The sequence below is a fragment of the Metarhizium robertsii genome, assembly GCF_000187425.2.
Source record: "Metarhizium robertsii ARSEF 23 chromosome Unknown MAA_Scf_4, whole genome shotgun sequence".
Classification (NCBI taxonomy): Eukaryota; Fungi; Ascomycota; class Sordariomycetes; order Hypocreales; family Clavicipitaceae; genus Metarhizium; species Metarhizium robertsii.
In genome coordinates, this window is record NW_011942182.1 from 1,817,508 (window position 1) to 1,842,119 (window position 24,612).

General features: G+C 47.7%; 7 protein-coding genes across 7 annotated transcripts; 5 read left to right on the top strand and 2 right to left on the bottom strand.

The window, feature by feature from the left end:
* Positions 1 to 3,371: 3,371 nt before the first annotated feature.
* On the top strand, positions 3,372 to 4,897 carry MAA_02685 (chitinase; the record flags this gene model as incomplete). Its single annotated transcript, XM_007820683.1, has 4 exons — positions 3,372 to 3,514; positions 3,616 to 3,714; positions 3,783 to 3,832; positions 3,915 to 4,897. 4 exons carry the CDS (start codon positions 3,372 to 3,374, stop codon positions 4,895 to 4,897), a joined length of 1,275 nt encoding a protein of 424 aa, XP_007818874.1.
* Positions 4,898 to 9,166: 4,269 nt separating this feature from the next.
* Positions 9,167 to 10,007, bottom strand: MAA_02687 (SNARE complex subunit (Syn8); the record flags this gene model as incomplete). The annotated part of the gene is made up of 2 exons (XM_007820685.2): positions 9,167 to 9,737; positions 9,811 to 10,007. 2 exons carry the CDS (start codon positions 10,005 to 10,007, stop codon positions 9,167 to 9,169), a joined length of 768 nt encoding a protein of 255 aa, XP_007818876.2.
* A 1,549-nt stretch (positions 10,008 to 11,556) lies between these two features.
* Positions 11,557 to 12,432, top strand: MAA_02688 (uncharacterized protein; the record flags this gene model as incomplete). Its single annotated transcript, XM_007820686.1, has 1 exon — positions 11,557 to 12,432. One exon carries the CDS (start codon positions 11,557 to 11,559, stop codon positions 12,430 to 12,432), a length of 876 nt encoding a protein of 291 aa, XP_007818877.1.
* A 746-nt stretch (positions 12,433 to 13,178) lies between these two features.
* Positions 13,179 to 15,552, top strand: MAA_02689 (serine/threonine protein kinase, AGC family; the record flags this gene model as incomplete). Its single annotated transcript, XM_007820687.2, has 2 exons — positions 13,179 to 15,149; positions 15,202 to 15,552. 2 exons carry the CDS (start codon positions 13,179 to 13,181, stop codon positions 15,550 to 15,552), a joined length of 2,322 nt encoding a protein of 773 aa, XP_007818878.2.
* A 1,067-nt stretch (positions 15,553 to 16,619) lies between these two features.
* On the top strand, positions 16,620 to 18,343 carry MAA_02690 (SWI/SNF complex protein; the record flags this gene model as incomplete). The annotated part of the gene is made up of 4 exons (XM_007820688.1): positions 16,620 to 16,701; positions 16,760 to 17,037; positions 17,118 to 17,774; positions 17,831 to 18,343. 4 exons carry the CDS (start codon positions 16,620 to 16,622, stop codon positions 18,341 to 18,343), a joined length of 1,530 nt encoding a protein of 509 aa, XP_007818879.1.
* Positions 18,344 to 18,749: 406 nt separating this feature from the next.
* MAA_02691 (conidiophore development protein hymA) lies at positions 18,750 to 20,093 on the bottom strand (the record flags this gene model as incomplete). The annotated part of the gene is made up of 4 exons (XM_007820689.1): positions 18,750 to 19,214; positions 19,293 to 19,774; positions 19,858 to 19,915; positions 19,989 to 20,093. 4 exons carry the CDS (start codon positions 20,091 to 20,093, stop codon positions 18,750 to 18,752), a joined length of 1,110 nt encoding a protein of 369 aa, XP_007818880.1.
* Positions 20,094 to 20,782: 689 nt separating this feature from the next.
* On the top strand, positions 20,783 to 24,181 carry MAA_02692 (isoleucyl-tRNA synthetase; the record flags this gene model as incomplete). The annotated part of the gene is made up of 4 exons (XM_007820690.1): positions 20,783 to 20,857; positions 20,928 to 21,281; positions 21,335 to 23,036; positions 23,097 to 24,181. 4 exons carry the CDS (start codon positions 20,783 to 20,785, stop codon positions 24,179 to 24,181), a joined length of 3,216 nt encoding a protein of 1,071 aa, XP_007818881.1.
* Positions 24,182 to 24,612: the final 431 nt, after the last annotated feature.

Consider the following 24,612-nt stretch of genomic DNA (forward strand, 5'->3'; position numbering starts at 1 on the left):
GGGTGGGGGTGGGGGTTGTCGGGATTTCCTGGGTGGCGGCGCTGATAGCTACCGGGCTCGACACCAGTGGTCCCACGTGCCTCAATGCAGGCCCTGGCCGTAGTGACGCCGGACCCCACTGATGGGTCAATACTTAAGTTCGGACGGAGATTGACGCCCTGGGATTTGGTCAATTCCTCAACCTTGCCTCCCAGAGCCACGTTCCACAAGCCCAACAACCACCTGATGGATGGGTATGTAACTACTTATGTACTTAGGGATGATGTAACGAGTTGTGCTATTATTTGTGCGGCAGAAAATCGTTATTCATGCAGTCCCCTAGTTAATCTGAGCATCTAGCGCACAAAAAAGCAAGTTGAGCTAGTTAAACGAGTCGCGAAGCAACAATGGAGACGACCTCGCGATAGTCCTGGACAGGTAGATAGACAGCCCACAGTGCAAGCAGCGGCAGAATGGTCGCCGGAAATTCAGGAAATTATCCTTAAATCTCTTTGAAGGTCGAGCACATTGTGGGGTGCCAAGCCTAGGGGTCAATAGCTAATAGGATAATGACGGTTAAACGGTACTTTTCTTACTTATAACTTAAGTACTCATATAAATTATATTAATGTCCCTGTTAAGTACAAGCAGTTATATTATATTAATTACACTATACTACTACTACTTGGTATTGGCCTTGTTCCACCACAATCCGTGGGGCAGTGGGGCCCCCATAAGGTGCTTGACTTTCAAAGAGATACAGTCATCGCGGTATTAAAGTTATCAGATTTAAGTTGAGCAACGGTTAATTTTTAAAAGGCGGGCACGACTATATATGGTGGGGAGTGGCTAATAAGGCAAGTGCGGCATTGATACCTACTACTACGCGCGCGGCCCCTGGTTCTGGTGACAGCACAGCTATTTTAAGACAACTCGTGAGAGTTTTTATTTAGTTTATTAGATTTTTATTAACTTTTTTTTTTATTTCCCTCTTAAGACAAATATTAATACAAGCATGATACAAGTATCGTGCAAGCACAGACTTTTACACTATCGTATAATAGTTGTGCTGTCACCAGAACCAGGGGCCGCGCGCGTAAACGGTAGTAGGTAACTACATCGTGGGCATGTAAACACACCAAGAGACAAGCGAGTGAAAGGGGCAAATGGGGAAAAAAGAGAGAGAAACCGCCATATATCACACACGATAATCTATGACATGCTAAGTACCAATTCCTTCGGTGTAGGGTGCTTGGGAAGAGTTTCCCGTCGCCAAGCTCCCAACAAAATGCATTGTAGCAGTAGCATTTAAAGCACCAAATCCGGAAAGCCCTTTCCAATTTACTCAATATTCAAGCTAGAGTTAGAACTCATGTTACTCTCATTATATTCACGTCCCTTCGCTATGTCCAGGGGACGGTAGTTTACATTTATTGCTTACATACCTAGGTAGCTATTTCCCAAACACTGGCTCATGCTGAAGCAGTAGAAGAAGCAGAGGCCCACCGAGGGCCGGGGAGTAAAAGAGAAGTAATGTACATACTACATACCTAGGTACTTAGGCAGCATGAGAATTGGCGGTCGGTTATGTATTGTATGCTGCAGTTCCTTGACTACTTGCCACATTAGTAAGGAGACAATAAACAAATATCGGCTAAGCTGGTTGGCTTCGAAAGCACACATTGGCAACATGCCGGCTTCTCTGGCAGTGGCATCCAAAACCGATCTTTTAAGAAAGGTCTAGCTAGGAGCGGAAGGGGCACGCATAAAGCAGATGGCCGTTTGAGCACACATGGGACATGACAGCAACCCATTGGCACTAGTCACCAGACCTGCATGTGCTAGCTCATTATATTCATGCGGCGGTTTTCTGGCTATTGAAGGACTGTCATCCGGGTTCAAGGCTCCAATACAGAGGTCCGGACAGGTTCCAGGGCGGGGGTCAGATGGGGACCAAAGATTGTAAGATTAGGTGGTGGCACGCGGGAGGGTTGGGTGATTTGATGCAAGGTTCATATTTGTCCCGTGGTTCTCAGAACCCCCAACTACCAAGGTTGGTATTGACTGATCACCAGACCAGACCAGACATACCTAGTAAATGAGTGGGCGCTTTCGGATTCTATCTACCTGCCTAGACAGTTGGATGATACGAAGCTCTGAAGATGACGGAATTAAGCGCTCGATTACTACATACAGATAACATCCCATGATAATTGCACTTGGTGAGAAGCGTCCCTAACAAAAGGGGCGTGCGGCTCCACTACAGTAAACCAGGTCTATCTCTTTAGCTGCCCAATGGCTCATGAAGACTGGCTTACCTAAGAAAACTATATGGCAGAGGAAGCCCCACGAGCCATTGGGCAGCTAAAGATATAACGACGACGTTCCCCAGTCATTCTTTAATATGGGCGAATGGTAGTTTTGACCAGCAGCAGCAGGACGTCGTGATAGCTCCTTCTCATCCCAGACACAAAATTGAACCTAGGGTGGGGGCCACTGGCGCTGAATCTGGTGCGAGACTTGAAATCATCTTCAACCAACCCATGTTCCGTCAATACCAGCATGCGCAAGCTTCAGACTTCATGTGGGCTTTGTAGTTTCTGCACAGCTTCACAACCCGCCCTCTGGAACCTCCCCCACCATCTTTACCGTCTCATGTGAGGTTTTTGCACACATGCATGGAGCACGGAACTTGGTTACTGGGGTGTAGTGCGTACCTTTGACATCTTGTCACTTCCTGTCCATTGCTCATGCGTCGTCCTGTTCGTCGCCAAACGTGCCAAGGTGGAGCGCTTGCTGCGATGCTCCCAGTTGCAATGGCTGCACGGAAATGAGAGAAGCATCCTTTTATGGACTGCACCAACTACTCAGGTAGCCACGAATAGGCTAGGTGTGGTCAATTAGTGAGTCGGTATTTTTCAATTGAGCGCATCAGCAACGTTGCCGAGCCGAATGATGAGTACTGTCTCAGCCCAGGGCGAGCCTACCAGCCAGGTAGGCCTCCTATCCCAGTCGAGACTATCACGAGATCAGCATTGCCGAGTAACCAGTGGTATGCTAAGGAAATGGATGAGTGGCATGTTCCCACCACTCTCTAACCTGCCTAATGGTCTTCCATGCTAGATGAGACGGCAAGCCTTTCTTCGCCTCAACCATGCTACCCATGTAGACAATTTCCTTATCAACTACCGAATACCTGCGAAGTCAACGTCGTCGTGGTCTTGTATAAATAGGGGCCACATTCCTTCGAGGTAGTTCTACGGAAGACACGCTACCACCACATCACTCCCTACATATCCCCCCCTTTTTCTACCCGGCCCTGGTGGCTCTTTCATCAATTCGACAAGCACTTCTATTCAAATTACAGTACAGAGATAACTCGGGTCAACGATATGCCGTCGTTATTTGCTCAGTCACTGGCAATCATCGCCACTCTGCAGGCCACTCTCGGTCTTGCCACTCCTGTATCAGCTCCTGATACTGTCACCGGAAAACATGCCGGTGGTTACGTCAACGCCGTCTACTTCACCAATTGGTAATTTCTTCCCGGTCCATCTTGTTGCTATCCTTGCTCACCTGCCATTTATTCCAAAGACCAATCAGACATGCTATGGTCGGATACTAACCAGTAGACAGGGGAATATACGGTCGAAACTATCAGCCAGCCGACCTTCCCGCTTCTCAGATATCCCATGTTCTGTACTCGTTCTTGAACCTTTCAAATAACGGCACCGTGTAAGTTCACCTCATAAAATGTAGGCATTCTGATTGGTCTTGAGATCAGGCTGACTGACCCCCTGCAGTTACTCTGGAGATTCTTGGGCTGACATAGACAAGCACTACCCAAATGACTGTAAGTTCCTCCAATTTAGGGGCTAAAAGCCCATGCTCACGTGGCTTGAGAATGAATTGTGTGGCTAATTTGGGGTTCAAAGCTTGGAATGATGTCGGTAACAATGTCTATGGCTGTGTCAAGCAATTATATCTCCTCAAGAAAGCGAACCGTAATATGAAGACGATGTTGTCTATTGGAGGGTGGACGTGGTCAACGAACTTCCCAGCCGCGGCCTCGACGGCAGCCACTCGAAGCAACTTTGCGAAGTCGGCGGTCACTATTATGAAAGACTGGGGCTTTGATGGCATTGACGTTGATTGGGAATACCCTGCCGACGATGCTCAAGCCGCAAACATGGTTCTTCTTCTTCAAGCCGTTCGGGATGAACTCGACGCATACGCGGCAAAGTTTGCTCAGGGATACCATTTTCAGCTATCGATTGCCGCTCCGGCTGGCCCTGCCAACTATAATAAGTTGCACCTTGGCGACCTCGGAAAGGTGTTGGATTATATCAATTTGATGGCCTATGACTTTTCCGGTTCATGGAGCAACTCCAGCGCACACAACGCAAATCTTTACGCCAATCCGGGCAACCTTAATGCCACACCATTCAACACGGATGATGCTGTCAATGATTACATTAAAGGCGGTGTTCCGGCCAGCAAGATCGTTCTTGGCATGCCAATTTATGGAAAGTCATTCCAGAAGACCAATGGAATTGGAAAGCCATTCTCTGGTGTTGGCGACGGCAGCTGGGAGAATGGAATCTGGGATTACAAGGTTCTTCCCAAAGCCGGCGCGACGGTTATATATGATGACGTGGCAAAGGGTTACTACAGCTACGATAACCGCACCCAAGAACTTATTTCCTATGATACCCCTGATATTACCAAGGAAAAGGTTACCTACCTCAAGAGCAAGGGATTAGGGGGCAGCATGTTTTGGGAGGCATCTGCTGACCGTCAAGGGCCCGACTCACTCATTGGGACTAGTAGCAACAAACTTGGTGGACCGGACACCACTGAGAATCTACTCAACTACCCTGACTCCAAATATGACAATATGAGGAAGCAGATGGCTTAGTTCTAGCCAGCTTTCAACACACAAATCGGGTCAGCACCGCAAGCAATTTCTAGGGTCAGTTTTATGCCGACTTGTGTGTCATAACCAACGACCCTGGACCATAGGCCCTTGTCTCTCTCTTTCCATTTGCTCGGCACACTGGTGATATTTTCAGTGCCATATAGCATTATTGCGGGTCCATCTTGCATCCGTCTCTTTTCGCCAGTAGGATAAGGATGGTATTAAATGTTGAGCATGAGTCATGCCAAGTTTGGTTGGGGTGGTGCCTGCTGAATTCGTCGTATATATATGCCTTTCATACTCGTAAATAACCATCGTCTTAGCTACCTCGGTAGGCTGTGTAAATAGATGCTTGGCCGTTTCCAAGACGGTGCTTTACTCAATCATTTTTTACTTTCATATATATTGGCCCTGCAGATAGCCGTGGTTCTAACTCCCGTCACTTGCTGAACAAGGTTACAAGGTTCTCAGCGCTCTACCTCCTCCAAGTCTGTTTAGATTTACTTGTGACCGAAAGTTTTAAAAAGCATGATGCAATACAATTGCGAATTATGGTGCTCCTCATCAAGATGTCGATGCTCCTAGTGAGTATACTCAAAGAGTTGGGAGGACAGTGCGGCTATGCTTGACTACTTAAATACGCTCGATTATTCAGCCCTGGAAACAATTGGATATCTTGTGCCTTTACCAACAATACAAACACCTGGGGCATCAAAGTATCGACTGGTCTCTAAGCACCAGATGCAACTACTACTAGGTAGGTAGGTACCTAGGTACTTTACTTAGATGCAGGCACGCAGGCAGCACCGGACTTCAACACGCAAGTTCATACTCAAACTGGCAAGACCGATCAATTGATCAGCAACCTGACCAGACGCCGCCACATCAAAGCAGGTAGCTTTCAGCCCGCGAAAATGAATTGTTTTTAGGCCTGCGTCACTCTTACAGTAGTACTTCCTCTTCTCTCCTACAGCAACGCAATTATTTATTTTTACCTGTATCCAGTAAAAGACTTTGTATGCTTGTTGCATAATTGAGATTTGTGATATCAGCACTTGTACACTCCTAGCTGTTCAGAGTTCCAGGCCTGGTCAACTGCATGGTGCTATTTCTGACTCGCTATCGGGACACTCTAGTCAGCATACCACGTTCTTCATTGGTGATATATCGAGAACGCTGTGCTATCTCTCTACCTGACAGTATAGATTCAAGTTGTGGCGAGCTAACTTGTTACTTCGAACCGCGACCTCAGGATCATCGCCAGAAATGCAATCAAGTCAGAACGATCCACTGGCTGCGCGTTACCGATCCATAAATGCAGATGACGCAGGCAGTTTGAACCTCTCAAGTGAGGCCGTCGGAGAGATTTCTGCAAACTTATCACTTAGCAGCAGCATCTCTACTGGCGTCGGCACTCCATCTAGTTCATTATTTAGACTGGACAGCAGGGAACTCCTGCCTGCTCTGCGTGGCTCACGGCATCTGAATCGACACGGTAGAGTTACATCTCGAATTGGACACGATAATGCATCAAATAGCACTAACCCGAGGGCACAAGCTTCATCCAGGGCAAGCGAAACCGTCCAAAGCAACGCTTCGCATCCCACCTTGCACAAACATTCCTTGACACTCAAATGGTCACCAGCTATTAAACGGGTCGACAGGGAAATAGAATGCAAAGCTTTTAGAAGACAATTTTTCAACTCTGGGCTAACGTTTGCGAGAGTCGACCGATTTGTTCCGATCAGGAACTATTCGACTCCATGTTCAGAACGATACCGAACCAATAAAGAGCCAGACACGCTGTCTCGGACAGAGAGGGCAATGAGAGCTGGCGTTTGTCCGGTGTTGAGAAACTTTCATCTACACCAAACACTGTCAATAGTGTATTCACTGCTTAGCTTTCGGCCATCTCCAGATATCGGCACCAGCAGTCGAACGGGTAAGATTACCACAGCCCTGTCTCTCGGATATCTGAAGGGGCTGAAAAAGTATAATCAAGGACACTTCCAACGGGTCTTCCCTTTATTTGGACATGGTCTCACATTACCACCCGATCTCTGGCCTTATTCACAAATTGTATCCGAGTCAAGTACGGAGGACAGCCTAGTTCACAGGCCAACAAATGCTCATGCACAGTCTCTCAAGCGACCGTTCGCGGGAAGACGTCAGAAATCCGAACACGAGAGAATTCAAAACAGCCTTGGTGTTGCTCTCAACATCAATTTCTTCCGCAAAATCCTAGATTTCAATCTGGAGCCTTCAAGTGCTTCTTCCGCAATCCCTTCAGGTGATTCCGCAATGGGCACATTCTCTGGTAGATCGAAAGAAGCCACGCTTCCTGGGAGCTCTAGCGCTCTAGGATCCCGTAAACTCTAAGTATTACAATTCTATTTGCCTTGAGCTAACGTGCATTTAGTCAATGCCTCGCGAGGCAGTACAAGATCTCTTCCCGTAGCACCATTCAAGTACTAGTGCCCTGCCATCGTGGCTTGTGACTGTCGGCTTGGCTAATCTGCTTTTACAGAGTTCTAGATGCTCCTAATTTGCGAGACGACTTTTACTGCTCAGTTCTTGCGTATTCACCCAGTTGTCAAACCCTTGCTATAGGTCTGGGTAACATCATATATACGTGGTCCGATAAGGAAGGAGTTCGTGCCGTCAATGGCTCTCAGCAAGATGGGGCGTGGCTCACATCGATATCATTCTCTTCCGTGGAAGGTAACAAGAATTTATTTGCAGCCGGAAGATCAAACGGAACATTCATCGTGATGTCACTCCTGGAAACAACTCCTCGGTTTGAAATACAACAATCATATTCAGTCGCTTGTCTCAGTTGGCGCCCTTGTTCGACATTGCGATTTTCTAGCAATCCTCTCAACCCAAATACTCTGGTAACAACAGAAGACCTTGTTGTGGGAGATGAACGCGGAGATTTGTATTATTACTTAGTTGAGTGGCCAGCGGCATCAGAAAACATAAGTGATAATTGGCCTGGCTCGATATCCCTGGTAACCCGAATTTCGATACACAGCCAGCAAATTTGCGGTCTGGCATGGTCGCCAAATGGAGATTTGTTCGCTTCGGGGGCCAATGATAACCTGTGTTCTCTTCTTAACGTGAACGAAGTCCTAGCGCCTCAACATCTTGGTTTGCACCCAGATGATCACGACGCATACAGTCCGTACCCTAGCAGCATCGTCGACACTTTGATTCAGATGCAGACGACTCCTAGCGTCTCGCAATCCTCTCTTGGCAGGGAAAATGGTCAAGGGTCCTTTCCCACAGTTGTTGGAGTATCCCCTAGAATGCCTATAACCGCACAAACGAATGTTCGAAACCTTCTTACCGGATGTCAGAGTCAGGTTTGGACTCATCAGGCAGCTGTTAAGGCTATTGCATTCTGTCCATGGCTTCAGGAACTGGTGGCTACAGGCGGCGGCTCGAATGACAAGTGCATACACTTCTTCCACACAGTTTCTGGATCATCGCTTGCCACCATTTCCGTCGCAGCCCAGGTCACATCTCTAATTTGGTCAAATACAAAACGAGAAATAGCCGCCACATTCGGTTATACTCATCCAGAGCACCCATACAGGATTGCTGTATTTAGCTGGCCCGACTGTTCGCAAATTGCAGCCATCCCTTGGGATGATGATTTACGCGCTCTCCATGCCATTCCCTACCCTTGTATTCTAAAAGAATCGAAGGCATCCAATAGAACCCCGAGCGCTGTTAATGAGTGTATCGTCGTGGCGTCCAGCGATAAAACCGTTAAGTTTCATGAAGTCTGGTCAACGGAAGGAAGTAGAGCAGTGACCCGGTCTAGGATGTTTGGTGGCAGCGATATTCTCGAGGATTTGCAAGGAATCATAAAGGAGGGGGATGTGATTCGTTGACACTCTTAGGTTGCACTCTAGCTTTGTGCTGTGGTCTGAACCCTGTCCGGATTTTGAGAACGTGAAACGGCAATAGACCAGAGAAGTGGTTCAACAAAGGGAATATGTATCCCGAAACTACTAAGTAATGTCAACTAACAACGGGTGTCGAATTGCAGCTATGCCTGGCCGTGGGTAGGACTATGGTGGACTATGTAACAAAATAAAAGGGGGGAAGGGAGGAAGCGGCAAACAACGGACCGACGCACAATGCAACGGACTCGAACTCAAAACCCACGAACATGCAGAACCCACCCAAATACCACAGCATACAGGCGAAGCAGCTTGTTCTTAGCAAGTAGCAAGTAGCGGAGTCGGATCGGCCAGTTCTCTATTTCAAAATCGCAATTAATAATATCAAGATGATGATGAGCACGACTATGGCAGTCATCTGCTTATTTTCTCCAGCTCCCTTCGCTACTTTTCCTAGTGCGCCTTTAGCTCGGTCTAAACGGCCTTGATAACGGTCAACAGTGGTATCCATTTCATCCAATATCGCCACATGACTGTCCAATTCGTCTCCGATTTGAATACTGATATCTCTTTGACGACCGATCGACTCTCCCAGGCGGTCGAGTTGTTCATCTTGTTCATCTAGAATCTGCGAGTGGTACTGATGCAACTGTTTATTTGTCATTTCAGCAGCTTGATCACGATATCCGGCCGAATCTATCGCTGGGTCGTCTCGGTACGGTCCTAGCGGCTCTTCTGTTGGCGCCAATGGAGAATCACTGAAGCGAACGGTTTTTGCTCTTCGAGAGGATGCATGGGAAAAGTCTTCTGCTAACTCATTTGAGTTTGGCACGGTGAGAGTGTGTTCTATGGAAGCGCTGGTAAAGCCGTGGAACTGAGCCGTCAAGTCCTCCAGCTGCCGACGCAGAGTCGCTAGAGAGTTCGCCGACCTGGTGAGAAACAATAACTGAGTTAGCACTGAGGCAAACTTCACCTACCTTACCCGGGGTGTCGGAATCTTACTCAGTATCCCTTTCTTGCTCATGTTGAGACTGCTCTTGTTCTAGAGACGCGAGACCTGAACGGAACTGATCCAGCGACCGGGATATATGTCCATCTTGACTGTCGCTGTCCAAATGAAGACTGGTCGCACGCTGGCGCTCTAGGAGTGAAAGCTTGATGTGGTCCGCCAACAAAAATAACTGGCTGACTTTAGTCATGGCGGTGGTATCAAGAGGACGAGTGTCCAGCAGCCAAGGTTGAATAGAATGTTGCGTATAGCCAAGTCTGGTGCAGCCGAGGTCAGGTCGTCGTGAGTAAGATGATGACCAAGGGTATCGAGATACGCTACTCGTGGACTCGATGTCCAGTACTGAAGTATACAACAAAAATCTATGCGTGACAGAACAATAATGAATTGAGAGAGGCTCTATGGAGTTGACCGGGTCGTCATCATGGGGAGTGTGTGCTCGAGTGAGCAACCTGGATGAGTCGGGTCTTATGGGTCAGGAGTCTGGCACCCACCAACCAGAGTGTCCCAACCATCGCTAGCCAAGATCGAAGCTCCGCAGCCTGGCTACCTTCGTGTTACCCCAGGTACTTAGGTACCTAGGTAGTTTGCTCAGTCAAAATTACCGTGTCCAGACTTACACTAGATTTGGAGGCTGGTTGATCGACGTGACAACAAGCCCATCAATGCTCTCTGCTCCTAACGTAGGTAGTTGGAGGGAAGGTAGGTTTTCTTAGAGGAGCACACTGGCAGGGCTATTTGATCAAATTATTTACCAAGTCAGCGGATGCTGGAAGATCCTGTCACTCCAACCTGGCCTGACTACCTACCTAGGTATTTATCAGACTCTGGAGCATTAAACTGACTTGACTGAGTTCATTCCCGTGGCTCCATCATCCCCAGCCAATAACTCCAGTACCCACCCCAGGAACGACCGAGTACCCCTGGTTTTTGCAAAATAAAAAAATAAAAAAATAAAAAGTATTCGACTAGTTCCTACGAGGTATCTTCTATGTGTGTACCTCATACCGGGTCTCCTAAAGATGACTTATCCGGTACCTCGGCAGGTGTCAGCCTGACCCACAGAGTCGCGCTAGCACTTCTGACTAAGCCCTGTGAGCTTCCAAGTCGAGGAAATCAGCCAACCACAACACTTTATCGGTACCCGCTAAGCACGTCAATTCACACTGTTCCATCAGGTACTGCCAAGTGTAGTCCAGACCATCATCCACGAAAACGGACGAATGAAATCACATCAACCCGCTGAGGTCTGGCGACCCGTTCTGCCACGGCTTTTCACTGGCTGGTTAGGATTGTACATCCTCAAGTTCTTTAACAAGCCCCAGTTGCAACGCAGCGTTGCGCAGTAACCTCCCTCCTGCATCCTCATCAAGACCAATTGTCTGTACACCCAACCACCAGTTCTTGCGCGTCCGTTGCGCACAACTTTGACCAGTCAAAGAAACTATATGACGTCTCTATATTTCTTAGGAGATTCTTTGCACTATATAATCGAATATTGAGCAATTTGATTGCCTTGGAATTCTTCAGCGGCGTCCATCCTCTCGCCGTCGACACACCGTTCTGCCTGTTCTTTGGTTTTCAAACTACTTGGTCTACCACACATTGAATCCGAACTACGCGCCTCAGCAATATCAAGCTATTTTTGCGGTTTGTTCAAACGTTTTGCGTACTGATATTAACATTAGCAGCTCCAGCTTCACCAAGATCACGTCTTCTTGCCTAACACTTCACCAATTATGGCCAATTTCGCCCGACAATACTCTACCGCTTCCCCAGTCCTTGCAATCCCCCCGCAGCCGTACTATCAGACACAGCTCTCTGCAGGCACCTTTGGGCGATATCACCCATTGCCAATGTCACTCAACACTGCACCGTCAGCCCTAATTCCCCCCGTACGATCTGCGGGACGGAAACGCTCTCGTGATGAGGCATCGATAAACCTAGAACCGGATTCGCAAGACGTAGTAACCCGGGGTTCCCAGGAATATAGGGTATACGGCGAACAAATGATTTCGATCAAGCCTGACAAAGGCTTTGTCGCGGATGCTTCTAACCAATCCGGCACGTGGTTGGAAGAGAAGAATGCTCCAGAACACCAAGCGAGATGCCGAAACGAAGCTAGTCAACATAAAATACGGAGCCACAAGTCACAACGTCTAGATTATGATCTATGCCAGGCATCACTGCAAAGAACCACCATATCACCAACGTCCTCGAATTCTTGCCACCAAAGACCTGTTGGTGACGACACCTTGAGGATCGACAACTTTACGGTTCATCTTGGTATTGGCTGGAGAAAATTGAGTAGCGAGGAACATATCCAAGCTGCTGCCCGGGGCTGGGCCAGGTTTATCGAAAACAACTTTGCATTATCGAAAGTCAGTATTTGTTTAGAGAGCAAAGGCCTCCAATCCTATCTCGTCGAAGCATCCGATGGCTACTACCTTTTCACCGAGAATCTGCGTCAGGGTCGGTTGGTTAGCCGAACGGCTGAGGGAGCACTCCAAAACTTACAGCTATCCCCACCGAGCTTTGAGGGCCCAGAGCTTGATCTCATGGCAGGAGGCGACCGACAGAGTAATGTCCCAGATTCGGCGATGGTAATGGATTAATGACGAGAGCTTCACCTTGTGTCCTGGGTATTAGCATGGCCTTTCGCTCGTTTTTCCAGCGAAAGTATCGCAATAATTTTTGCGAGATGTATTTTTAGCCTAAATCAGATTCACCTTTATTTTATATGCATGCAAGAAGAACTGCTAGATGAGAACACATGCAACTATAAGAGACGTCGGCGTTAGGCACTGAGTCACAGCCCTGGAAAACTAACAGCATCGCCGCATGTTGAAAGATACAGGTGCATGGAATTCAGGACGCAGTAGCAAGGAACCCAAAGTTTGATGTAGCTTCTCTCTAATGCATCACCTTTGCCATGTCAGCCATAAGCCACAGGTAGAAGGCGTGCATTGTAGGTGTCTTACGCTATACCTATATTTGAAACCAGCTGAGAAAAGCCGGTAGCATCTCCTGCACCGAAAGCCATAGGTTTCTTCAAGGGATTGATCCTAGAATGCAGTGGACTCGCCGTTCGTGGATTTCCTTCTATAATGCCATGGAACGTAGTCACACAACGCGGCAATGTGATTCGCAGAGGGGTTGCCGGGTGCGATGGGACAACTGAGCCTCGCGCTTTGCCGCGCACCAGCCTCATTAGGTAAGGCAACAAGCAAGTCGCTCCGACGCTCGAAGTACTGCAGACACACGTCACCAAGACCCGTCACCAGATTCCCTTCCAACTCACCTGGAAAGCGTCCTCGTTTAATTCAAGAGGACCAGGCTAGAGGCTCTGACACAACTCACCATGAATGGAGACTTAAGTCTCTCTCGGGCTCTTGGCGGACTGCGAATAGCCAACCCTGATGAGGCCAGCAATGGTGCACTCCCTGCCTCTGGCCCAAACGCTCACGAACCAAATTTGAGAATCTCGGGTACAAACGCCGCCGATCATGATACCGATACAATGCAGACAGGACCGGAAGAGTATAGTCGTCTCCATAATAAGGAACAAGCCATCGAAATTGGACGGCCAAGCTCTAGCATTTCCATTCCCTTACTTGGTATGGATGACCCCTCAGCAGGTGCTTCAACTCGAGGTGATAGTCTGCTAGACAACCAACGCATCCCTCCATCGATACAAAAAGAACAGACACAAATCTCATCCGGATACGGAGTCCCGATGCGCGAAAGCTCAAGGAGTTTGGGGAATCTCTTTTCCACCTCGCCCAGCTCTGCGTTGAGCCGAGTAGCAATAGATCAAGGATCATCGCATCAATCCAGCGAGGACTGGAAGGATCGGGGTGCAGCTGTCGGTATTCGCCGTGAAGTGGACAGCACCGGCCGCATGATCGTCCGACAAATCAAAAAGGGCGTTCGAGACTTTTCCTTCGGCCGCATCTTGGGGGAGGGCTCGTACAGCACAGTATACTTGGCCACCGACCGGCAGACTCTGAAAGAGTATGCTATCAAAGTCCTCGAAAAGAGGCATATAATCAAGGAGAAGAAGATCAAATATGTGAATATTGAAAAGAATACCCTCAACCGTTTGACGGAGCATCCCGGGATCGTGCGGCTCTATTACACATTTCAAGACGAAACCTCGCTATACTATGTACTTGATCTGTGCAATGGCGGAGAATTGCTAGGGGTATTGAAAAAGACTGGAACGTTTGATGTGGATTGCGTCAGGTTTTATGGCGCACAAATACTGGACGCTATTGACTACATGCATTCTCGCGGGGTTATTCATCGCGATCTGAAGCCTGAGAACGTGTTGTTGGATGACCAGATGCATGTCAAGATCACCGATTTCGGTACTGCAAAGCTTCTCAGCGACCCTCAGGAAAGCAACGACACGGGCTCTGTTAATCGCAGCGATATACAAGGTCGGCCGCTACGGGATGTCGAGGAAGATCGCCGTGCTGCATCCTTTGTCGGCACAGCAGAGTACGTTAGCCCTGAGCTGCTTACACATAAAAGCGCAGGGAAGGCTAGCGATCTATGGGCTTTTGGATGCATCATATACCAACTATTTGCAGGCAGGCCGCCGTTCAAGGCAGGCAGCGAGTATCTTACTTTTCAGAAGATTGTTAACCTTGAGTACGACTTTCCACCGGGATTTCCAATTCCAGCGCGTGATCTTGTTGAGAGGTGCCTAGTCTTGGATCCGGCAAGAAGGTTGACGATAGAGCATATCAAGAACCATGAGTTTTTTGATGGACAGCAGTTTGGAAAAAGTTTATGGCGAGCAAAAGCGCCGAGGCTACGACCGTATGTCCCACCCGCTCAGGAGCCAAATATCATTCAATTAAATGGCTTCTCTGGTGCTGGGCCATCAAGCAGCAATGCATCTCTTCCTAGATCTATGCCACATTCACAAACTGCTACCACGGGTGGAGGGAATCGTCCGGCTAGAATTATTACAGAACTTCCTCCGCCTACACAACTTGACATAGAATGGTCACCGGTGTTAACAAAGAACAATGAGCGAATATTGAAATTAGGAGATCTAATGGTTGTTTCCTCGCCACTTCCGAACAGTATACATCGCAAAGGATCCGATGAGGGACATAAGAAACTATCACGTTTCTTTGGAGGCAGTACAACCAAAAAGAGGCAGCGCCTTGTGATGGTGACCTCAAGCGGTCGCATTGTGTTGGCTCCTGCAGGGGGCGAGGAGAAGAGGGCAAAGCAAGAATTATCACTGCTAGCTTCGGATTCATGCTGGAGAACACAACGGGACGCAAAGGGGCAACTCGTATGGTGTGTTGATACGGTGAGTTTTTTCATTCCCCTACTGCCTATTTCGTTATTGACACGTCCCGTAGGCCGGCTATCACTATACATTTGAAGAAAGCAAACCCTCTATAAACAGTGACGAAGAGCGACCGTCAGCGGAGGAGTGGGTCGAATGCCTCGACAAAGCAAAAGATATGGCTTTGTCCCAAAGTGCAAATGCTCAACGCAATGATGGCCCATTCGGGGACATGTCCTCGGCTGTATCTAGCCCGTCTAGCACCTTGGGTAGTAGAGCCCAACATGCGGATAACCATACTACTCATGACCGAGGCGGGCGCAATCATTTGAGTAAAACCCAACCTAGCCACGATGATTTCACACCGAAACGAAACCGATTCAGCAAAAGACAGTCTCGAAACGGATTGGGGTCTGCATTTTAGGCTTGGTTGATTCGCGGTGTGCATTTTAAAGTTTCCAATCCGCAGTTGTACAATAACTACTGCCATCCTTGGTCTTGTCATCAGTTGTCTTGTCCTCTTTTTTGGTCATTTGAGCAGTTACACATTCGGTCTTATCATTTACTGTCCGAAGAGTAGACATAATCATGGCATTGTCAGCGAGGCGTACAAATAAGGTATTCTTTTCTATCATTGTTCGTATTAGTATGGGTCGGCGGCCGTGTTCTCTGTCTTCGGTCTTTCCCTACTTGTTTTAAGACAAGACAAGGGGATTGGTCCGTACATACAGGAAAATGCTCACACGCAACTAATCATGGTAAATACTTGTCCATATGATATCAGATTTCATGGTCCGCTGTTTCCTTGAAGAAGTGGATTAGAATGAGTCTTAGCATTTAGACAGGAATATTCGAGTCATTGTTTCCCCTTGATTACAGGACTGAAATTCGTTGCTCATAGAGAAAATCATACTACTACTCTCGCTAAAATGAGTAGTTCCAGTAGGTCCGCGCAATTCTGCCGTCGTATCATGTTTACCTTAGGCTAGGTATCTAATCATCAGTAGGGGACCAGAGCCGGGGCGCGAGCGGGGAAGTAAAGGGAGGATGGGAGAAAAGAAAAACTTTTAATAGGCGAGAATTTTGCGGTGTACATTCCTTTGAAAGCCTGTTCATTACTGCATCTGTAGTACATACTGGGTAGGCAAGTTTCCTTTACCAATGATTATGCTCCAAGTAAAACGAAGCAAAATTCGCAGTAGCTATCATTATACATCGCATGTAAACCGATGACTCGCAGGTTTCTCTTCATAACTCTTTCACAGAGTACTCTGCAGTCTCGTAGCCATAATTAATAATTCCAGCTTGCGTAGAAAAAATGTTACCCTTTCACCATTGTTGGAATTTGTTAGCATTGTGCTTGGTCATGTGATGGATCACGTGGGGCTCAAATCATTCGCGATGCAGACACGCTCAGAAGTCATTGCAACGAAACAGTATTATTGTACGACCATTGGATATCTAGTGGTAATTCACCAACCCGACGTCACAATGCAGCCCCAATATCGCAACTACGCACAGCAAGTCCCCCAACGCTCTCCTCATGCTGCAAATCAGCGTCGGGGAGGGATAGGTAAGAGCGCGCACTTCCGACCTTTGCCGCCAAAATGCGAACGACTAACCTCTGTTAGGGCCAATGATGTCGTCTGGTCCCCATCCCTCTGTGCCATTAACGCAAGCCCAGATAGCCCAGCAACAGCAAGCGCAAGCTCACGCCCACGAGCTTGCGAGACGCCGAAGCCGCAAGCCTACCGATAAGAACATTCCCGAGGGAGTAGAAGACAGCATCGTCAACCAAGAAGCAGTTCAGAGATATAAAGCACTGAGAGATGTTGAAAGAACTCTGGACGCTACGATAACTCGCAAACGGCTTGATGTCTCCGAGGCATGTAACCGAAATAACAACAAGGTATGTCATAGAAAATACCATGTTCAAAAGGCTGATTCCATACCTTGTGTCCACCCACGCCTTGCTAACAGGACTTTCAGCTCTCTAAAACACTTCGAATATGGATTAGTAATACGGTTGAAGATCAATCTTGGCAGGGCGCTGGGCTAAATGTTGACACTTTCGATTTCACATCCAATATGGAAGCATCATTTCGCGTCAAGATTGAAGGTCGTTTGCTAGATCACGACGAACACGGCAATAGGCAACCAGGCGTCGGCGATGGGAAGATGACATCAAATGCTTTATCACATAACAGAGAGGTGGCAGATAAATCCCAAGAGAATCAAACCAGCTCCACAGCTTCCGCGACCTATCGGTTCTCTCATTTCTTCAAGTCACTATCTGTTGACTTCGATTCCTCTCGCTTTCGGAACGGAGGAGCACAGAATGTTGAATGGAAAAAACCAGAATCTACGTCAAAAACTCAATCTGGGAGTAGCACAGCCTCCGCCTCTGATTTCGATGAGCTCACGTTCAAGAGAAACGGTGATGAAAACATCAACGTCATGATTCACTTGCACCGGCATGAGTCTCCTGAACGGTATCAACTAAGCCCCGAGTTAGCTGAGGTTGTTGACATGTCTGAGGCGACACACCAAGAGGCAGTCGCAGCTCTATGGGAGTACATCAGATTTTGGAACCTTCAAGAGGATGAAGAAAAAAGGAACTTCCGCTGCGATGAACTCTTGAGAAAGGTGAGACTATTAGCCTATTATATCCGATTGCCATTTATTAATCTTTACGTCGTTAGGTTGTCGGGAGTGGCGATATCGGCTACATCCCAATGTTGAATGATTATGTGGCTCGGCACCTTCGGCCGCTACCACCAGTCAGTTTGCCATATACGATTCGCGTTGATGAGGACTTCCATAAAGATCCGCATGCTACAGTCTACGATGTACAAGTTCTTGTCGACGATCCTTTACGCAATACACTACAACCTCTGATTAATAATTCACAATATGCATCGATGTTGAAGGATGTTACAGTGCTTGATGATCAACTGGCTCGTTTGATACAAGCCATCGCAGTCTCAAAAGCCAAGCATTCGTTCTTTTCGTCCCTGACCGAAGACCCCGCAACCTTTGTCAAGAGCTGGCTTAGTTCCCAAAGACGGGATCTGGAGGTAATTCTTGGGGACGCTACCAAAGGCGGAGGTGATGCTCTAGCGGCTGATGAATGGAGGCGTGGAGGTGCAAGCAGCGTTTGGGCAACACAGAACGCGCGTGAAAGTGTTAATGTGTTGTTGTCCAGACAGCGATGAGGTGCAACAGTGGCAAAGTTCTTGGTCCACGGTTCATAGCATTGTCTTATTGGTCTGGATCAGCTAGTTGGTAGTATTGGCGTTTCAAGCTCAGTGGGGCGTTATAGGAGCGTCTAAACTCTTCAAGATATGTATGTACAGTATCAGATTCAGATGATAGTTTCATTGTGATTGTATTTCCTTATGTGTTCGCCTGTAATTGTAATGTATTGGTACTGAATGATGATGAAGGGCCACAGCAAAGCCAATCACGCCATTGCCCCTCCACAAACCCGCATTCGCAGGCTGGGAGCTTCCCGGTAGCGGCAGTTCAAACCAAAATACTAGCCCTCCGTGGTTCGGCAGGTCATATTGTGCGAAATTGTCAACGGTCAGATTCCCACCACCTCTGCCAACGTTTGTCACGTCATCTTTGTATGGGAACTGGGTTGAGGGGCATGTTCCGTATCTGCTTAATCAGGAACTCTCGTTCATCGATGAATTGCTCGTCGTCAGTCCGATCCTCGAGGAAGTGTGATAGAAATGCCAAGAGCTTTTCGCGATTCATAATGAGGATTTTTTGCACAGCGATAGATTTATGTGGATTAGCAACAAATACTTTGAACACATGAAAACCCTCATACTGGACCATCTTCCGATCGTCGCGGAGTAGATTCATGCATATTTTGAGGTGGTCTCCCTGATCAACATACGCGGTCATGACGCTATAGTTGGAGCGATCCAGTAAAATCTCTCCTAGGAGTTTGATGGACTGACGCTTGGTGACATAGCTGCTGGATTGCACCAAAGTACCGTTGTATTTCTCGAAAAACATGTCGAAATTTACCGAAAGATATCGCGGAACAAGGTCCTTGTGCCTGGTCAATAGTTCCTATGAAATCTGTCAATCACATGTACCGTCAAGAGATGGTCGGTCAACGAGTATGGATGTATACTGTAGAGTTCGTACCCTGAATGTGGTAAATGCATCGGCTGCTACCTCAAATGAGCTCTTGTCTATCCAATCGAAAAACCTCCAGAACACTCCCCTCCCACTTTGCGGTCGGTCGCGATCAATGGCATTCAACCCCTTGGCACTGGAGCCAGGCTCATCCCCGTCGTCATAGAGGATGACAGCCGCTGCAGCCTCGTTCTTAAGTAATTCTCGTAGGACTGACCCAGCTGGAGTTGCACTCTCTTTGTAGCCGTAGGCTCGGCATAGTTCAACAAGAACCTGTGGCCGGTTACATACGACATACGACAAGGCGATGGGGTCGCTTTTCGGAGCTGCAGATGCTGGTCGAAACCTAAACACATAGGAAAATATAACTTGGGTATCCTTTCGCGATTCAAAGGGCAGACGATAAAGATTAATCGCAAGGAGGTACAGCAAATCTTCGTCGATGAGACCGGTTACAAGTTGATAAATCTGTTCTGGTGAACTGTCCGTTTCTATTTAGGAAGTTAGCCGTTGCATATCAAAATTTTGGGTGTTCTCATTAGGCATACTCCGGGGGAAAACTAAGCGCACATACCTTGTGTTCCTTGTAGGACAGTTTTCATTTGGTTTAAAACCCGCGATAGCTCTTCGGCCTTGGAGGTTCAATGAGCCTTCGGGGAAATTGTCTGCCAGTGAGATGGCAAAACAAGTGTCTAAAGAACGTACCTTGGCTGCAGAGTTTGGGCCTTCAAGACGTAGCACATGCTCTCTGGCCTGTCTAGGCAGGTCGGCCGCGGCGCGAGATCGTGCCCTACCGAACAGGAATGACATCGTCGTTGTTAATGTCGGACTCAGTTGTGAATCCGTATCTCGTACTTATTCAGCGTAACGACATCGATGCTTCCGCCGTCTACCGCTGTCAGTTGTTTGGCGAACAAGGAATTGCCCATGTCCCTCTGTGCTGTATTAAACAATGGATGAGTGAACGCCTGCCAAAGTGAAGTATCTGGCGCCACAACATTGAATGTTCTGATGTCAACAGCCCACCACGCGTGGGGTGACGGGTCGACGCGCCGGAAGTCCTCATGCCTGCCTGACTACCTAAGTACCTAAGTACCTAGGTACCTAGGTAGGTAGGTATCTAGGTATAAGTACTTGAGGTAAGTAAGTAGAATACGTAGTAGTAAAGCCAACCTGGGCTGCCCCCACTCCAAGAAAAGACACTCCAGGCCAGGTTGCCAGGTTGCCACAGGTACGTACCTAGGGGGTACACCGTAGTACTACTAGTACATCAAAACATTGACGGCTCGACCCCTCATCCCCCGCTATGACTCTACCAACCCCACCTTGACTCACGGGAGAAAAAATCATCGTCTTGACCTCACCGAGCCCATTTCGTGAACTCTTGGATTCCAAATATCGGAAACTGGGGAATTGGCGGGCTATAAGTGGTGAAGGTGTTGGACATCCCAGCTTTTTTAAAATTACCCCTAACATTCTTCATTTACAATATCGACGCCATGTCTATAGATTTTCCGAAGGAGGAGGTAGCCACAATTGAGCGATGGCGCGCCATTAACGCATTCCACCGCCAGGTACGAGAAGAAATCGCTTTATAGGCCTCCATAACCTCTCACGAAACATACTAATTCTGTTTGTTGATAGCTCGAATTGTCCAGCGGCCGTCCGCATTATACGTTTTACGATGGCCCTCCCTTCGCAACTGGATTACCTCACTATGGTCATTTGTTGGCATCGACAATCAAAGACATCATTCCAAGATACTGGTCTATGAAGGGCTATCATGTCGAGCGTAGGTTTGGCTGGGATACTCACGGACTACCAATCGAACACGAAATCGACAAAAAACTAGGTATCTCCGGAAAGGCAGCCGTTACCAAGTTCGGAATCGAAAAGTACAACGAAGAGTGCCGTGCCATCGTCATGCGCTATGCTTCGGAATGGCGACTGACAATCGAACGATTGGGACGGTGGATAGATTTCGACAATGACTACAAGGTGAGAAACTTAAACTGGTCAGCAATATGGCGTATGCTGACCCATGCCACAAGACAATGGACCCGAAGTTCATGGAGTCACTGTGGTGGGTTTTCAAGCAGTTGTTCGAGAAGGGGCAGGTGTACCAAGGCCACCGGGTCATGCCCTATTCCACTGTCCTTACCACTGCGCTAAGCAACTTCGAAGCAAACCAGAATTACCAAGATGTCACCGACCCTGCAGTAGTAGTGTCTTTCCCCTTGGTTGAGGATCCCAATGTTCACCTGTTGGCCTGGACGACAACTCCTTGGACACTGCCTTCTCACACTGGTCTCGCTGTGCATCCTGACTTCGAATACATTAAGATACATGACGAGAAATCCGGCAAAGTCTTTGTGATACTGGAACAGCTTCTGTCAACGTTGTATAAAGACCCTAAGAAGGCCAAGTATTCCGTGGTAGGTAAAGTCAAGGGTAAAGACATGCTGGGATGGCAATACAAACCACTTTTTGATTACTTCTATGAAGACTTCAAGGACTGTGGTTTCCGTGTTCTCAATGGAACCTATGTCACAGCAGATAGTGGTACTGGGATTGTACATCAAGCGCCCGCCTTTGGTGAGGAGGATTATAATGTTGCCGTTGCCGCTGGAGTTATCAGTGAAAAACGGCCTCCGCCAGATCCGCTTGACGATACTGGCCACTTTACTGAAAAGGTTCCAGACTTTGCTGGCATGCATGTCAAACAAGCGGACAAGCTCATCATCAAGCACCTGAAAGCTGCCGATCGCTTGGTTGTCGAGTCACAATTGCGACATTCATATCCAATGTGTCCTAGATCGGATACTCCCCTTATTTACCGCGCAGTGCCTTCCTGGTTCATCAGAATTCCTGAAGTCATCCCCGATATGCTTAAAAATATAGAAGGCTCCCACTGGGTCCCTTCCTTCGTTAAAGAGCGTCGTTTTGCTAGCTGGATAGCTAATGCTAGGGATTGGAATGTTGGGAGAAACCGATATTGGGGCACACCTATTCCTCTTTGGGTCAGTGATGACCTGGAAGAAAGGGTCTGTATCGGGAGCATAGAAGAGCTCCGCGAACTTAGCGGCTACCAAGGCAAATTAACAGATCTGCATAGGGATAAGGTTGATCACATCACCATCCCAAGCAAAATGGGCAAAGGTACACTGAGACGAGTCGATGAAGTCTTCGACTGTTGGTTCGAATCAGGTAGTATGCCGTATGCTAGCCAGCATTATCCGTTCGAGAACGTCGAAAAATTCCAGAAGTCCTTCCCCGGAGACTTTATCGCTGAAGGGCTCGATCAAACAAGGGGATGGTTCTACACTCTCCTTGTACTTGGAACGCACCTGTTCGGCTGTTCGCCTTTTCAGAATTGTGTCGTGAATGGAATTGTACTTGCGGAAGATGGAAAGAAGATGTCAAAGAGACTGAAAAACTATCCGGACCCGTCCATTGTAATGGATAAGTATGGATCAGATGCTCTCCGACTTTATCTCATTAACTCACCAGTTGTTCGAGCCGAACCGCTTCGTTTTAAAGAGTCGGGAGTTAAGGAAGTGGTGCAGAAGGTTTTACTCCCTCTTTGGAACAGTTTCAAGTTCTTTGAAGGACAAACCGCTCTGCTAAGGAAGGCAGAAGGAGTGGACTACATGTGGAACCCAGATATGGAATCCAAAAATGAAAATGTGATGGATCGCTGGATTCTGGCGAGTTGTCAAAGCCTGCTGGAGTTTGTTAATGAGGAAATGCGAGGTATGAACCCAACCCCCCACCCATATTACTACGAAGTTTGTAAACCTAACACAAAAACAGGATATCGACTATATACTGTTGTACCACGTCTGCTCGAACTCATTGATAACACCACTAATTGGTATATCCGGTTCAACCGCCGTCGACTCAAGGGAGAAAACGGTCTGCAAGATACACAACATGCATTAAACGCACTGTTCGAGGTTCTATACACCCTTTGTCGAGGGTTAGCCCCATTTACGCCGTTCTTGTCAGATACCATTTATCTGAAACTACTTCCCCATATTCCCCCAGAGCTGCAAGCAGAAGACCCTCGAAGCGTACACTTCCTTCCATTTCCAGAGGTCAGGCAAGAGCTATTCAACTCGGAGGTCGAGAGGAGGGTCTCGAGAATGCAACGAGTAATTGAATTAGCCAGGGTATCCAGAGAACGAAGAAGCCTCGGTCTGAAAACCCCACTGAAGACACTCGTCATCATACATCACGATCCTCAATATCTTGACGATGTTAAATCTCTGGAAAATTATATTACCGAGGAGCTCAATGTTCGAGACCTTGTTCTTTCTGGAGATGAGGCAAATTACAACGTTCAACTTAGTGTCACTGCAGACTGGCCGGTTCTTGGTAAGAAACTAAGAAAAGACATGGCTCGGGTGAAAGCGGCCTTGCCGAGCTTAACCAGCGAGCAGGTCCAAGAATACTTACAGAACAAAGAGATTTTGGTAGATGGTATTCGACTAGAGGAAGGAGATCTGGTCGTGCGACGCGGGCTGCGGGAGGATGCAACGTCGAAAAATCTGGAGATCAACTCTGACAATGAAGTTCTTACCATCCTGGACTCCGAAATCCACCCGGAACTGGCGCAAGAAGGTCTGGCAAGGGAAATTATCAACAGAGTACAGAGGCTTCGGAAAAAGGCTGGGCTTCAGGCCACAGATGATGTCAAGATGGAATATCAAGTCTTATCTGACCCTGAAGGCGTGGGATTGGCTGACGTTTTGGTCTCTCAATCTAGCACATTCGAAAAGACATTAAGACGACCCCTTGAACAGGCGCAGGAGAATGGTGCACCCTCTGCAATAATTGTGGAGGAGGAGCAAGAAGTGCAACAGGCCACGTTCCTATTGCGTTTATTAAACATCTAAGGCACCACTTTTCATATATTGTCATACTCGTCTTGGCGGCATATACAACAGCGCAGGAGTCGAGTCGTGTTATGCAACTGCCTCCCGCTTCTCCTGCTATCGAGATAGAAAAAATAAACAGACATGGGAAGAAAATATAGTGTAGTGGGACGAGAATTCAAGACTTGAAGGAATAAATGCTCGCAAACAATGAAAATAAATTTGAAGAAGTTGCTACTTCTTTGATACTGCCTTCTACGCATTCTAGTGTCAGCTAGGACATTGATATTTGAAGGTGTCGCAGCCTACCAGGTAGCAATCCTTAAGTTTGATGAACTCTGTGGCACATTTCCCTTTCTCCATAGCATTATAATCGGCCACAACACATCTCCCATAAACAGCAGCCTAATAAGCCCAAGTTATTAAATGAACGCGCGGGAGAGCTAGGGATT